The sequence below is a fragment of the Dasypus novemcinctus genome, chromosome 6 (genome assembly GCF_030445035.2).
Source record: "Dasypus novemcinctus isolate mDasNov1 chromosome 6, mDasNov1.1.hap2, whole genome shotgun sequence".
In the NCBI taxonomy this organism is placed as follows: domain Eukaryota; kingdom Metazoa; phylum Chordata; class Mammalia; order Cingulata; family Dasypodidae; genus Dasypus; species Dasypus novemcinctus.
Genome location: NC_080678.1, coordinates 110,989,860 through 111,004,001, shown reverse-complemented (window position 1 = coordinate 111,004,001; position 14,142 = coordinate 110,989,860). Strand labels below are relative to the sequence as shown.

Sequence of the window (14,142 nt, the reverse complement as noted above, 5' to 3'; positions counted from 1 at the left end):
CTGCAAAAATTCTAATTTCTCTAAAAGAGAACTTGTTCCTGTAAAAGTTAGGGCAGTCCACACGTCCTAAGTAGATGTCCCTTCACCTCTAATTTCCATGCCTTCCCAGTTTTTTGTTGTCACAGCACTTTGCACTCTCTGACAATTATTTCATTTGTAATTTCACTTTGTTGGATCGTCTGTTTCTCTACCCAGGCCCTAGAATGTCCCTCCCTTGACAGCTCTCTGCCCGCCTTGTTTCTGTTAAATACTGTCTTAGTTTGCCACAGGGCTGCTGATGAAAAGCACCAGAAATGGGTTGGCTTTTGAAATGGGAAATTTAGTGGGATAAAACTTCCAATTCTGAGGCCATGAAACATCTACATCAAGGCACATTCCGAGACGCTTTCTCACCAAAGTCAGCCGCTGGTGAGCCCAGCACCCTGCCACGTGGCAAAGATGGTGGCCATCCCTGCTGAGGTCCCCGCCCTCCCTTCTGGGCTCACCATCTCCTCAACCTCGAGCTGCTCCATGGGCCCAGCCCCCTGGGGGTTTCGCTGCCAGCGGCCCTCGAGTCCTCTCTCATGTGGCCGGATCAAAATGGCAGAACTCCCTTTTCCTGTGTGTCTCTGTCTGTGTCTCTTTTATATAAGACCCAGAAAGAGGGCGGAGACCCAACCTGAGTCAGGCCTCACTCACGTGATGCACTTGAAAGGGTCTCACACCCACAGGAATGGATTATTTCAAGGCATAATATTTTAAGGGGTTTCACCAAATGAAAACTCACAAATACCACAGCTACCCAGCATCTTGGGCAGGGCCAGGGATCCCCAAGTGTCTCTAAGGAAATGAAGGCTGAGAGAGAGGCCAATTGTCAACGTGAGTTCAGCTTGCTGAGGGCCGCAGGAGGTGGTGGCTGGATGAGCTGGCTAGTGCACTCACCTGCTCATGGGATTTGCCTTTTAGATGAAACAGCAATCACTGTGGAAGAGAAATTCATAACTTGCCCAGGAGTAGAACTGAAGGAACCTGGAGAGTAAGTTCCCTGGTCTGGGGACCCTCGTGGCAGGAGACCAGATGGGCAGTGCTTAGGGGTCCTGGATGAGGACACCCTCAGCTGGGGCACCCGGGGATCCCTCTGTACCTACCCTGATGGGTGGTCCTGGAGGTGGGCAGGGATCCATGTGGCCCGGCTCTGCTGGGGACAGCAGGAGGTGGAGGGTGCCTGCCTTAGTTTCCCCACTGCTGTGACATCTACCAAGCCATGGGTTGTCTTGACAAGAGGGATTTCTTGGCTGCCAGTGCTGGGGCTGGAAGCTGGCTCCCTACAGGGTGGGCAGCGCTCTGGTGCTGGCAGCCGGCAATCCTGGGGTCCCGTGGCTCCCCCACCACACGGCCACGTGCTCTCCTCTCTCTGCCGGGTTCCCAAGGACTTCCAGCGTCTTCTCCTCCAAGTGGCTTTCCCTTGAAAGCCCCCAGTCACTGCACTAAGGGCAGTCTCATTCCCCTGACTGCAGTGTAACGATGTCCTCAGAAGGTCCACTGACAATGGGTTCCCCCCCAGGACTGGGTGCAGGTCGTGAACGTGATTTTTTCTGGGGCACGCGCTTCAGCCCATCTGGTTCCAAAGGGCTCCTGCCACTCGCTGGAGCTGAGCCCACGTGCCCTGTCCACACGGAGGAGCCGAGGGAGCCCCCCCGTGGCTGCCGCTCACGTGGCACGTGGCCACACGGTGGGCAGACGGTGCCAGGCTCCTGGGACCGGCCATGTCCCTCGGGGCCTCCAAGCCAGGCCAACCTCGTGCTCTGGGGAAGGAGAGCTTGCCCATTCTCTCCACTTCCCCAGTGCCTTGCTGGCAAAGTCACTGCACCCAGGAGAGCTGGGGGCCAAGGTTCAGCCACGGGGAGACCTGGTTGTCACCGGCCCACCCCCTCTGTGCTTTAGGCCCATCTTCGTTGAAATCAGCCTCAACAAAGGCATAACCTTCATCGCCAACAACCTCAAATTCAGAGGAAAGGACTGCGTGAGTACTGGGTGGGGGCACCCCCATCACGGGACCCATCGGCCCAGCCCTGATGCAGTCACACTGGGGGGCAGCTGGCAGCCAGGGCAAGTGGGTGGGGCAGGGGTCCACCAAGACCAGAGTCCAGGCCTGCAGCACCCCTGGCTGTGTGGGCCCCAGGGCCCACCCCTCCAGGTCAGGGTTCAGGCAGGGGGATGGGGCAGCCTCCGCCACACATGGTGTCCATGACCCTGGGCTCTGCCGAGGTGGTCTGAGCATCTGTCCATGAACTCCTGGCCCCCCTGGGGTCCCTCAAGGTGGAGCACCTGAGGAGAGGAAGAGGCTGGGGGTGGAATGCCAGGAGATGGGAGCTGGGAGGGGGCCACCCAGCCCCAGCCCAGCCCTCGGCCACACCTGTTCTCTGGCAGCCAAGGCTGGATGGTGACGGTGGCCCTTCCACAGGGGGAGAATCCTGCTGCCAAACCCACCGAGGACAAGGCAGGGAACCCAAGCAAGGTCAACAGCCAGCGCCTCATTGAGCAAACCCCTGAGAAAGCCCCTGAGATGCCCCTGGAGGTTGCCCCAAAAAACCTCCCTGGAAAGGCCCCTGAGCAGGCCCCTGGAAAGCCTCCTCAGAAGCCCCCCGCAAAGCTCTTCAAGCGTCTTGCAGCCAGAGCCCTCAAGTGGCTTTCCAAGTACCGCTTTCCAAGTAGTGATGTGGACAGCAGAGATAAGCGCACTGAGCAGGAGGGGAACCCTGAGGGCGGTGGCGAGGAGGCGGAGCCCCGTGGCTTGGAGATACCCTTACCACCAGTTGTCAAAAGCTTCATCAGCACCGGCAGCAGCAGCAGCGACTTCCCCTGGATCCCCGTGGTGGTTGGCGCAGCTGCCCTGCTCTTCCTCCTGTTGCTGTGCTGCTTCTTCTACCTGTGGTGTTGGGTGAGTGCCCTGCTATGTGAGCAGGCAGGTGAGTGCCCCTGCTGCCTGAGCAGGCAGGTGAGTGACCTTCTACATGAGCAGGCAGGTGAATACCCCTGCTGCCTGAGCAGGCAGGTGAGTGCCCCTGCTGCCTGAGCAGGCAGGTGAGTTGCCCTGCTATGTGAGCAGGCAGGTGAGTGCCCCTGCTGCCTGAGCAGGCAGGTGAGTGACCTGCTACCTGAGTTGGCAGGCGAGTGCCCCTGCTGCCTGAGCAGGCAGGTGAGTGCCCCTGCTACATGAGCAGGCAGGTAAGTGCCCTGCTATGTGAGCAGTCAGGTGAGTGCCCCTGCTGCCTGAGCAAGCAGGTGAGTGCCCCTGCTATGGTGGCAGCTCCCAAGACTGACCAAGGCTCAGGCTCCGCCCCCCCTGGGGCCTAGAGGTGCCCTGGCCTCCTGCCCTGCCTGCCACAGGGTGCTCAGGGGGAGGCTGTGCATGCTGGGCCAGGCTGCTCTGGTGCCCACAGCCCTTCTAGAGGTGAACAGAGGCCAGCATGCAGCAGGGCAGCAGGAGGACAGAGAGGAGTGCTCCTGGGTTAGGAAGGAGGGGTCTTTGCGGGGCTGGAGGACCGTCCTGAGGGCTGCAGGGAGGAGGAGGAGAAAGCGGGGGGGGGCAGAGAAGGAGCAGGTGGGTCCCTGACCTGGAAGCACTCGAGGGAAAGCCTGAGGGGACCATCCCACGAAGGGCTCTTGGCTTGGGGCGGCCTCAGCCTGCCTGGCCTGCCCCAGCCCTCCAGGGAGGGGCGGTGTCCCTGTGAGAAAGGAGGAAACTGAGGCTCAGAGGCAGCCGTGCTGGCCGCAGCCCTGCAGGCATCAGTCTGTGCCCCACGGCTCTGAGCAGGGTCCCCACCTCTCCCAGGGGCTGAGGCTGAGCCCAAACTGCATCTTCCAGCACAGGTTATGTCTTTTTAAAAAATATTTATTTTAAAAGAAGCTTTATATTACATAAATGCTACATAAAAAATATATACATAAGGGATTCCCATAAACCTCACCATCTCCCCCTCCCACACTTTCCCACATCAATAACAACCTTCCTTAGTGTGGCACATGTGCTAAAATTGATGAACACATATTGAGGCTTTGCTACTAACCATGGACTCTAGTTTACATTACAGTTGACACTCTGTCCTGCACAGTTTCGTAGGTTATGGCAAAATCCATAATGCCCTGTACCCATCATTGCCCTGTCCTGGAGGACGACTCCAATGTCCTGAAATTCCCCTCATGTGACACCTCTTCTTCCCTCCCCCCCCCTCAGAACCTCTGGTGGCCACTGCCTTTATATCAATGATAGAAGTTCTTCCATTGCTAGAATAATGTCTATAATAGAATAGTAATAAGTCTACTTTAGTCCAGTGTTCATTCCCCAGTCTTGAGGATTTGACAATGGTGGTGCAGTTTCTGATTGAGAGGGGTCCTGTTTCCCAGGCGGTAGGTGGATGTCACTCTCTTGCTTGCAGTTGCAGACACTCTCTGTTCCTTGGATAGGCATTGTCCATCATCATCTCCTTGTTAGTTGTGCTGGATGAGTCCAATGAACTGGAGAGTAGGTGCTGCAACTCTGCTGAGATTCAGGACCCAACTGGCACATGGATGGACCAAAGATTTTAAGTCTCTGGAACATACATTTAATAAGTAGAGTGCTAATGATATTTCAAATAAAAGGGGCAGAAGAGCCTTGTTTAGGGAAACTATACAAGAGTCTAAGTCTGTTACACTGAGGAGCATAGATTCCAGAGTAAGGCCAGCTGATAGGGTGCCTAACTCCTGAGCTGCTCTGTGCTGCTTTTGGTGTTTGGGTGTCTCTAGCTCTTAGGAGCCCTGCTGTTTGAGGCATTGTTTACCGTGGCAGTCAATGGGATCCTGCTGAGCCTGCTGAGATGCACAGAGTGTAACCTCTGGAATGACCTTCTGATTCACTTTGAAATCTCTTAGCCACAAAAACTCATTTGTATTGAATATTTCCCCCTTTTGGTCAAGGTCTTTGCATGTGTTGTTGGTTGTTGGTTGGTGTTGGTATTAATCCCTTGGTGCCAGGGGGGCTCATCCACAGGCATCATGTCCCATGCTGGGAAAAGGATAGTGTGTTTATATGCTGAGTTTGGCTTTCAGAGAGGCCACATTTCAGCAACAAGGAGGATTTCAGGAGGTAACTCTTAGGCAATGTATAACACTAGGCTAAGTTTCAAATTCACAAGGACAGGTCTGTAAGTACGGTCGTCAATATCGAGGGCCTAGCATCATGGTCTCTCCTCCTTCACTAGGCACTGCCCTTGTACTTGGGAGATTCTTGCCATGCTGTTAGAGAATGCAGCAGCCCTCCCCAGCATGGGAGTTCAATATTCTTTGGTTATTGTGTGGGTCCTCAACCATCCAGACAGTGAACGCTTGAACATATTCATATGCCTTCGAGGCATGCCCCAGGTGGACCTCTTCCCACATTTCTGTAACCTAAAGCTTCTTTGAAAATAAAGTGGAAAAAATAAGACCCTGGGGGAATATACAGGAGAAATTATTACTGTACATACAAGACAACAGACCTTACAGTGATGAAAGAAACAATGTCTAAAAAATTTTTATACTATTTTTATTTTTAAAGTTTTTTGTATGTTACTTGTTATTTTAAATGCTAGTATTATTTCTTTTTCTTATTAATCTTATTTGGCTATGTCTTTTTAACATTCTAGTGTAAAAAGAAGCCACCGGACCCATGTAGGGTAAGTCCTAAGTGCGTCCTGACTTCCTGTGAGCTCATCTGCCATGCACCGAGCCTCCTGCGGCCCATGGAGGGGTCCGCTCCCACCCCAGGAGCTCCACCGCCTGTGCCAAGAGCCTGCAGAGCAGGAGGAGGGGGATGCAGGGGTAGGGGGACGGGGACTGCTAGGGAAACCAGGCATCCCCCTTCCCAGGCTCCCACCAAAGGGGCAGTGTGGGCAGCCTGTGGGGGGTCTGCCACAGACCCTCCTGAGACAAGTGGGACACTTGGCCCCTGCTGGCTGGCAGGATGGCACTTATCCAGGACTTGGGGAAGCTTCTGGAAAAGGAGCCTCATGTTGCAAGGACCCAGCTCTGGAATCTTCCATGCCCTTGTCTTAATCACGGTCTCCTGGTGGGCAGAGGGGCCTGGCCAGGTCAGCCCTTGGGGCCTGCATGGCTGAGAGTGGGCGAGGGAGCTTATCTGGCACAGAGCTGTGAGGGACACCCACCCAGGGGAGCCCAGGGCCAGGTTCAGGGCAGCAGCCATGGGACCAGGTGGGCCTGGGGTGGTTGCGCTTTCAAAGCTGGAGCCTGGTGGCTGAGGGGCGTCCCCTGCCCATGCGTGGACCCCTGGCTGGCCCAGCACATGGTGTCTTCATTTGCCAGGGCTGCTCTGACAAATGCCATGCCGCGGGTGGCTTGAACCCAGAGGTCACTGTCTCTGGTCTGGAGGCCAGAAGTCCAGCTTTCTCCTGGGTCCACAGGTTCTGGTGCCAGTCACTGCAGCCCTCAGGGTCCTTGGCTGGCCTCGTGCCTTGACCACACGGTGCTGTCCTTGGTCCCCTCTGTCCTCTGCCTTTAGGCTCCTCCTGAGTCACGTTTCCTCCTTCATGAGGCTCCTGGAGTGGACAGAGCCCCCACTTCTCTGTGGCCACCCATCCAGTAGTGACGTCCTGGGCACGTCCTGTTACAGACGGCTCCCCCCAGAGAGCACGGCTGCAGGCGTGAACCCCTCTCTTCTGGAGCCCTCGGTCCAGGCCCCACACAGGGCACAGCCTCAAGGAGGCTCTGCCAATGGGGGCGTCAGAGGAGCGAGGGGACAGGGGAGCTTTGCAGCACTTTGGGGATGAGCCAGATGCCGTCTTGTTTGCCCCAGAGGATGCTCCCTGGGGGCGTGGGTGCTGCTGATGGAATCCGGGGTCCCTCACTCGATTGTTCCTTATTCACCCCACAAACATCGGCTGAGTGGCAGCACCAGCCCTCCCGGTTGTGCCACCCTGGAGCAGATGCTTTCTCTTCCTACAGACAGTGTGCTGCTGCCTGCCGTGGCCCATGGTGATGCCTGCTTGTTGCGACTGCCTGGACACTGGGTGTCTGAGCCAAATGGAGGTGAGGAGGGCCCCTGTCATGCTGAGCTTGAGGTGCAGAGGTCCAACCAGAAGTCTCCACTTGTGGGGTGGCGAGGGTCCTGGGCATCTGGCTTTCTCCCTAGGTGCCAGGGGCCAGGGTGGGCACAAAGCAGAGGGCCCCATGCCCCCAGGGGCTGCAAGGCTGCCCCCCTGCCCCTCCCCTCCCTCTACCTTGGGAGCACAGGCCTCCCTGCCCCTCCTTGGGCTGCTGCCCAGCGCCCTGTGCCCCCATAATGCTCCCCTCAGGGACCTTTCCTGGCTCCTGGTGTAGCTCCTCCAGCCTGTGGACTTGTCCCCTAAATGAACCACTGACACCCCCACACCAAAAGAGTGTCTTGTTCCAGATTCTGACGCTGTGACCACAGTGACCACCACCCCAGCAGGCACGCAGGCTGCCAGGCTCCTGCTCCCAAGCTCTGCGTGTTCTTGGGGTTCAGCTGGGGTGCCTGACCCTCTCTGGCAGTGTCACCCCACCATGCCATGTCCTCATGCCATGTCCCCTTTGCAGGGCAAACTGGAACTCCTGTGTGCTCTTGCTAGGGAGAACTGCAGCTCTGTGCAACTGATGCGGCCCTCGTTGGGGAGCATGGTGATCAGGCAGGGGTGCTGCCCCCATGGCGGGTGGTCACCCACAGTGCTTTTCCCTTGTGACAGTTGCCCACAGACGGAGTCCCCAGCCCTGGGAAGTGGTGCTCAGGAGCACATAGGCCCCAGGGGACTGAACGTGGCCACTAACATGCTCTTTGCCTTGTGGTCTTTATTTTTATTTTTTCTTTAATTAAAGCCATTCTCAGGATGTGTGGTGATATCTCATTCTGGTTTGGATTTGCACTTCCCTAATGGTTGGTGATGTTGACATCTTTTCATGTGCTTATTTGCCAACTGTGTATCTTCTTTGGAGAAATGTCCATTCAAATTATTTGCCCATTTTTCAGTTGGGTGGTTTAACTTTTTGTTGATAAGTTGTAGGATTCATTTATTTATTCTTGATATCAAACCCTTACCAGATACATGGTTTCCAAATGTTTTCTCCAGTTATGTAGATGGTCTTTTCACTTTCTTGATAATACCCTTTGATGAACAAATGTTTATAATTTTGATGAAATCCAATTTAACTGTTTTTCCTTTTGTTGCTCATGGTGGTGGTATAATGTCTAAGATTCCATTGTGTAACTTATTGTCTATCCTACAGTATGAGCCATATGCACTTGAGAAGAATGTGTATTATGCTGTTGTTGGATGAAGTATTTGTATATACATCAGGTTTGGTTGGTTTATAGTATTGTTTAAGTCTTTCTTTCCTTATTGATCTTTGGTCTAGAAGTTCTATTCATTATGGAAAGTGGTGCATTGACGTCTCCTACTATTAATGTAGAACTATCTACTTTTCCATTCAATCTCTCAATATTTACTTCATATATTCTGCAGTGCTGCTATTAGGTGCATATATGCATTCTCAACAAATTGACCCTTTTGTCAATATGTAGTGTACTTCTTTGTCCCTTATAATAGTTTTTTTACTTTGTCTGTTTTATTAGGTATTAGCATCTTAGTATAATATATGAGTATATTAATATTGTATATAAGTATACCCATACTGGATCCCTTTTGATAATCCTACTTGTGTCTGAATTTAAGGAGAGTCTCTTCTTAACAACATAAAATTGGACCATGCTATTTTATCCATTCTGCCAATCTCTGCCTTTTGACTGGAGAGTTTAACCCATTCACATTTAAAGTGACTACTGGTAACACAGGCCCTTCTGCCAGTTTATTTGGATTTTGCAATTCTTATTCCTTTTTTGTTCCTCAATTCTCCCATCATTGCCTTCTTTTGTATTATTTTTTCCTTTCATAGTGAACCACTTTGAACACTTTCTCATTTATTTCTGCATGCCTTCTTCTGATATACATTGAGGTTACCATGGAGTACACATTTTAATACCTTAACAAATGTGTACCATAGGGTATGCATTTAGCCTCTTAACAAAAGTGGTTACCATGGGGTACAAATGCAACATCTTCAATCTTTAACAATCTTGTTTGATTTATTACCAGCTTAATTTCAACAACATTTACAAACTATGTTCCATAGCCTTCTGCCCCCCATTCTTTATGTGTTCTTGTCACAAATTAAATCTTTATACATTTTAAAGGTTGGGTGTCCCAACCCATGGGTGTATCATTACTTTTATGCATTTGCATTTTAGATCCCATAAGAAGTGAAAACTGAGTTACAAATTGAAAGCACTGGTGTTTATAATTAACCATGCTCTTACCTTTATCAGAGATCCTTATTCTTTTATGCAGCTTTGTTCTACCATCTACTGACCTTTTGCTTTTAATCTGAAGAACTCCCTTTAGCATTGCTTATAGTCCAAGTTTAATGATGATGAACTCCCTATGCTTATGCCTTTATTTATCTTGGAATTTCTTAATCTCTCCCTCATTTTTGAAATACAGTTACTCAAGATAAAAGTTCTTGGTTGGCACTTATTTTCTGTCAGCATATTCAATATGTCATCTGTATTAGTCAGCCAAAGGGGTGCTGATGCAAAATACCAGAAATTGGTTGGTTTTTTAAAGGGTATTTATTTGGGGTAGGGGCTTATGGATACCAGGCCATAAAGCATAAGTTACTTCCCTCACCAAAATCTATTTGGAGCAGGATGGCTGCCAACGTCTGTGAGGGTTCAGGCTTTCTGGGTTCCTACGTTCCTGGGGCTTGCTTTTCTCTGCATTCAAGGTTCCTTTCTTCCTGGGACTGACTTCTCTTTCCTCTGTGAGCTTACGTCCTGGGACTCCAGCTTAAGCCTTCAGCATCAAACTCCAGCATCAAAACTCCAACATCAGAAGACCTCCAACTCTGTCCTTTGCAATGCCTTTTATCTGTGAGTCCCCACCCACCAAGGGTGGGGGCTCAATGCCCTACTGGCACAAGAAGATTAGCTAATTACTTAATTAAGTAAGCCTCTGAATCCAATATAGTCTAATATGCCCAGAGGAAAAGATAAGTGTACAAATATAATCCAATTTCTTTTTGGAATTCGTCAATAATATCAAACTGCTACACAATCCCCCTGCCTTCTTGCCTCAGTGGTTTCTGATGAGAAATTGGAACTTCTTATTGAAGCTCCCTTGAAGATGATGTGTTGTTGTCTCCTGTAATTTTCAGGATTCTCTGTTTGTCTTTGGCATTAGATAGTTTGATTATAATGTGGTGGTTGCGGATCTCTTTGAGTTTATCTTATTCATAGTTCACTATAATTCTTGGATATGTATATTCATTTCTTTACTTAAATTTGGGTAGTTTGCCTGCTTTATTTCTTCAAATAGTCTCTTAGTCTCTTTCACTCTGTCTTCTTCTAGGAATCCCATAATGCATATATTGGTAAACTTGATGTCCCACAAGTCTCCTGGTCTCTCTGTTTGCTTTTCTTCATTCTTTTTCCTTTCTGCCCCTCAGCCTAAATAATTTCAATCATCTTCTCTTCAGGTTCACAGATATTTTCTTCTGCCGGCTCCAATCTGCTATTGAACCCATACAAGGAATTTTAAATTCCATTATTGTGGTCTTTAATTCCACTATTTCTGTTGGGTTCCCTTTTATAATTTCTCTTTATTGAAATTCTCATTTTTTTCACATATAATTTTCCTGATGTCCTTTAGTTCCTTATACATGTTTTCCATTCTCTCCTTGAGCATATTCAAAATCATTTTCTAAAAGTCTTTTTATGTTCAAAGTCTGGTTTTATTTGTTGATGGTTTCTGATGTTTTATCTTGTTCCTATGACTGGGCCATCAGTTCCTGCCTCTTTATATGCCTTGCAGTCTTTACTTGCACACTGGATGTTTTAATAGTTTAAGGTGTTACCTCTGGAATTTATTCCCCGGGCTTTCTGGGGCTCTGGAAGGAAGTCAGGCCTCACCCTCACTCCCAAGTCTCCCAGTCCATGGAGGAGCAGCAGCCAAGGTCAGAGGCCAGAGCACCTAAGACTCCCTGGGGAGGGCAGGGGAGCCTCTATAGAGGGGGTGACAGCCAAACCCTCCAAGTGGGAGTAGAGGCTGGATGCCAGCACTCCAGGGAGAGAAAAAGCATATAGGACCCTACAGGTCCAGGTGGGGCCTGAGTCCAGCCCACGGGGCCAAGGAAACTGCAGCCTCTGGACCCAAATCAAATGACTTCTCCATGACCTCCTGTCTCTTCTCTACCTACAGGTAGAGAAGGCCTTCACCCCAATGAGGGCCTGGAGGGTACCGGTGATCTCTGACCCAAGACTGCACCTTTCTCCCAACTGTGAGAGTGTCCCCTTCCCCGTGTGCCCGGGGTGCTGCCATTCCCCCGGTGCATATTCTCAGTCCTCCTGGATGCTGCCGCTGGTCTCGCCCTGTTCCCAGGCACAGGCCGCCTGCCCTCCATGAGCCCTGCCTGCAAAGCCCTAAGGCGAAAGCACCAAAGGGCCAGGATTGTTGACTTGCTGAGGTGGACACATAGTTTTGGTTTTACAGTAAAAAAGATGTTGGCATTTGTTGCTGATGATTAAAAGAGTTTATTACATGGTGAGTTTCTGTCCTCTCTGAGATGCATGTACGCTCCACCTGCTAGAATAACGCATCCCGGGGCCCCGTGGGGATGGACATGGATTGTGCCTCTCACAGCACCTCGTCTTCATCCATCTGCCAAATTCCACTCCATGAAAAAGCCCAAAGAGCCTGTTTCATGTGAATCCAGTCCTGTGTCTCCCTCCCTAACTTCATGCAAAGAGAAGCCTTTGAATTTCTCATCTCCTTTCTCCATGTCCCTGGTTTCCCACTTTGGAGTCCCACATTCTGAACGTGTCATAGAAGGTGGTGAGGAGACCCCAAGGCCACTAGCTGGAAGCACGACTTCTCTGTCCAGGTGCCCCGAACTGTGCCCAAGCCCAGAAGGATTCCACTGAACCGTGTCCTCTCCACTAGAGAAGAAAAACAACTCCCCATCTGGGTCCATCTGCCCCTGCTGGAGAATCCACGCCCAAGAAGGATGAGTTTTAGTGAGCAGCATCCTCCCACCAGGCGCAGCCCACGGTCTCTCTGTGTCTGTGAAATCACCAGGCCCACAGGCCCCCGGATCCTGGTGTGGGGTCCCTGAGCCCCTCAGGAGGGTCTGCAAGGGCAGCTGTGACTGAGGGCGCCCAGGCATCCTCTATTATATTATTTTTTCATTTAAAAAATTTATTGAAATATATCATTCATACATGAACATACATAAATAATAGGTATGTAGTATAAGTTGTACACTTACAACACATCATACTGGGCTCCCACACATCACCCCACCACTAATACCTTGCATTGTTGTGAAGCATAGCAAACTATAACAGAGCATCATCAAAGAATTACTCCTAACTACAATCCGTATCTTACATTTGGTGTATTTTTCCCCAACCCACCTTATTATGTTTTTTATTCATAAACCTTACAATTTATCTAAAGTGTAAAATCCATTGGTATAATCAAGAATTGGGCATTCATCATTTCTATCAATTTTAGAGCATTTTCATTATTTAAGAAAAAGCAAACCACTGTCATACCTATATATTAGCAATTCTGATGACAAATTCTCTTATGTGCTCTCACCATTTCTATTCATTTCCAAACATTTCCAAACTACTTTTTACTGATTCTGCTCAGATTAAACCCAGCTTTCCATTCCATAACTACACTCTCTTCTCTGGTGACATATTCTAGTTAGCCATTCTTCATTTATTTATTTTTTTAAAGACTCATTTATTATTTATTTGTCTCCCCTTCCCCCCCACCCTGGTTGTTCTCTGTGTCTATTTGCTGCATCTTCTTTGTCCGCTTCTGTTGTCAGCAGCACAGGAATCTGTTTCTTTTTGTTGCTTCATCTTGCTGTGTCAGCTCTCCGTGTTTGTGGCACCATTCCTGGGCAGGCTGCACTTTCTTTTGCCCTGGGCGGCTCTTCTTACGGGACGCGCTCCTTGTGCATGGGGCTTCCCTATGCTGGGGACACCCCTGCGTGACAGGGCACTCCTTGCGCATATCAGCACTGTGCATGGGCCAGCTCCACATGGGTCAAGGAGGCCTGGGGTTTGAACCGCAGACCTCCCATGTGGTAGACGGATGCCCTAACCACTGGGCCAAGTCCACTTCCCAGCCAGTCTTTATTGATCTTACTAGTTAGGAAACTAAACTCTCCACCTCAGTCCTGTCTTCTTGAAACTTTCAATTGAGTAAGGCAAGAACAGGTTTTGGTGTTTAATCAATACTGATTGAAAGAAATAACCATAATTTCTCCCATGTTTAAAAAAAAATTTTTCTGGAGGGGCCCATTTCTGCGTATGCAGGTTGTGTGTGCAGGCTTATCCTGGGACAAATAACCATTGACCTTCAAAGCCTTCCTGTCTGGTATTGCTGCTGCTTCAGGGAGCCCCCTCTCCCCCTCCTGCCCCTCGCCCTCCTGTGCAGCCGAGTCCCCGTCTGTCCAGCCAGCTCCCAGGACGGGCTTGCGGAGAGCATTTCCCACTCGCCTCCCAGGCCATCTGTGTGCCAACAAATCCTCTCCCAAGCTGGTGGTAAGAAGGTTGCTCCTGTGACAAGATGCCGCATAAGGCGAGGCCGAGCAATGGGCCAACTCAGAGCCAGGAGCGAGGGAGAGGGGCTTAAAGCCCTGGGGAGGGGCTCGGCAGTCAGTTTAGGCCCCATTTGGAGACTCGATCCCAGGTCAACTGTGCAAGCGGCTTCCCCACACCGCACTTCCTGGCTTTCTCTGCAGGATGTGAAGCCTGACTCAGTCAACTCTTTTTTCTGTTTTCTTTTTATTTGTTTCACAAAGACTAAGAGCTCCTGGTTCTATAAATAAGAGAATGCTAACGAGGAGGAACAGGACATTGCACTGCCGGCTGTTGGAGACACTCATTCGGAGGACCTGGCTAGCACGTCCTCCACCCCAGGGGCAGGAGGGGCCACAGGGTCCTGACGTCATATGGGTAGGAGGGAGCTACACCCCTGAGTGTGGTGACCCGCTGGCTGGAGGCGCCAGCAGGCCACTGCCAGGTGTTCCAAGAGCCCTGAC

The 14,142-nt window shown here is 50.5% G+C and overlaps 1 protein-coding gene and 1 long non-coding RNA gene across 3 annotated transcripts; both read left to right on the top strand.

Annotated features, from left to right (window-relative positions):
• Positions 1-715: 715 nt before the first annotated feature.
• LOC131278932 (uncharacterized) lies at positions 716-3,055 on the top strand. Its single transcript, XM_058299568.2, has 3 exons — positions 716-1,015; positions 1,924-2,002; positions 2,444-3,055. The coding sequence occupies exons 1-3, from the start codon at positions 828-830 to the stop codon at positions 3,053-3,055; spliced, it is 879 nt and encodes a 292-aa protein (XP_058155551.2). The 5' UTR covers positions 716-827.
• A 2,930-nt stretch (positions 3,056-5,985) lies between these two features.
• Positions 5,986-11,628, top strand: LOC131278788 (uncharacterized). Of its 2 annotated transcripts, none has more exons than XR_009186224.1 (2): positions 5,986-7,044; positions 11,283-11,628. It is a non-coding gene; the product is annotated as an uncharacterized lncRNA (long non-coding RNA). The 2 variants fall into 2 exon arrangements; XR_009186223.1 differs by lacking the exon at positions 11,283-11,628 and adding an exon at positions 7,573-8,544 and having other exon boundaries at positions 6,994-7,044.
• The last annotated feature ends 2,514 nt before the right edge of the window (positions 11,629-14,142 follow it).

What these genes read in the sequence shown, in the direction of transcription:
- LOC131278932 (XM_058299568.2), top strand. Translation starts at nt 828, where the DNA reads ATGAAGGCTGAGAGAGAGGCCAATTGTCAACGTGAGTTCAGCTTGCTG. An exon ending in GAACTGAAGGAACCTGGAGA is followed by an intron (nt 1,016 to 1,923) that starts GTAAGTTCCCTG and finishes TCTGTGCTTTAG; the next exon opens with GCCCATCTTCGTTGAAATCA. An exon ending in AATTCAGAGGAAAGGACTGC is followed by an intron (nt 2,003 to 2,443) that starts GTGAGTACTGGG and finishes GCCCTTCCACAG; the next exon opens with GGGGAGAATCCTGCTGCCAA.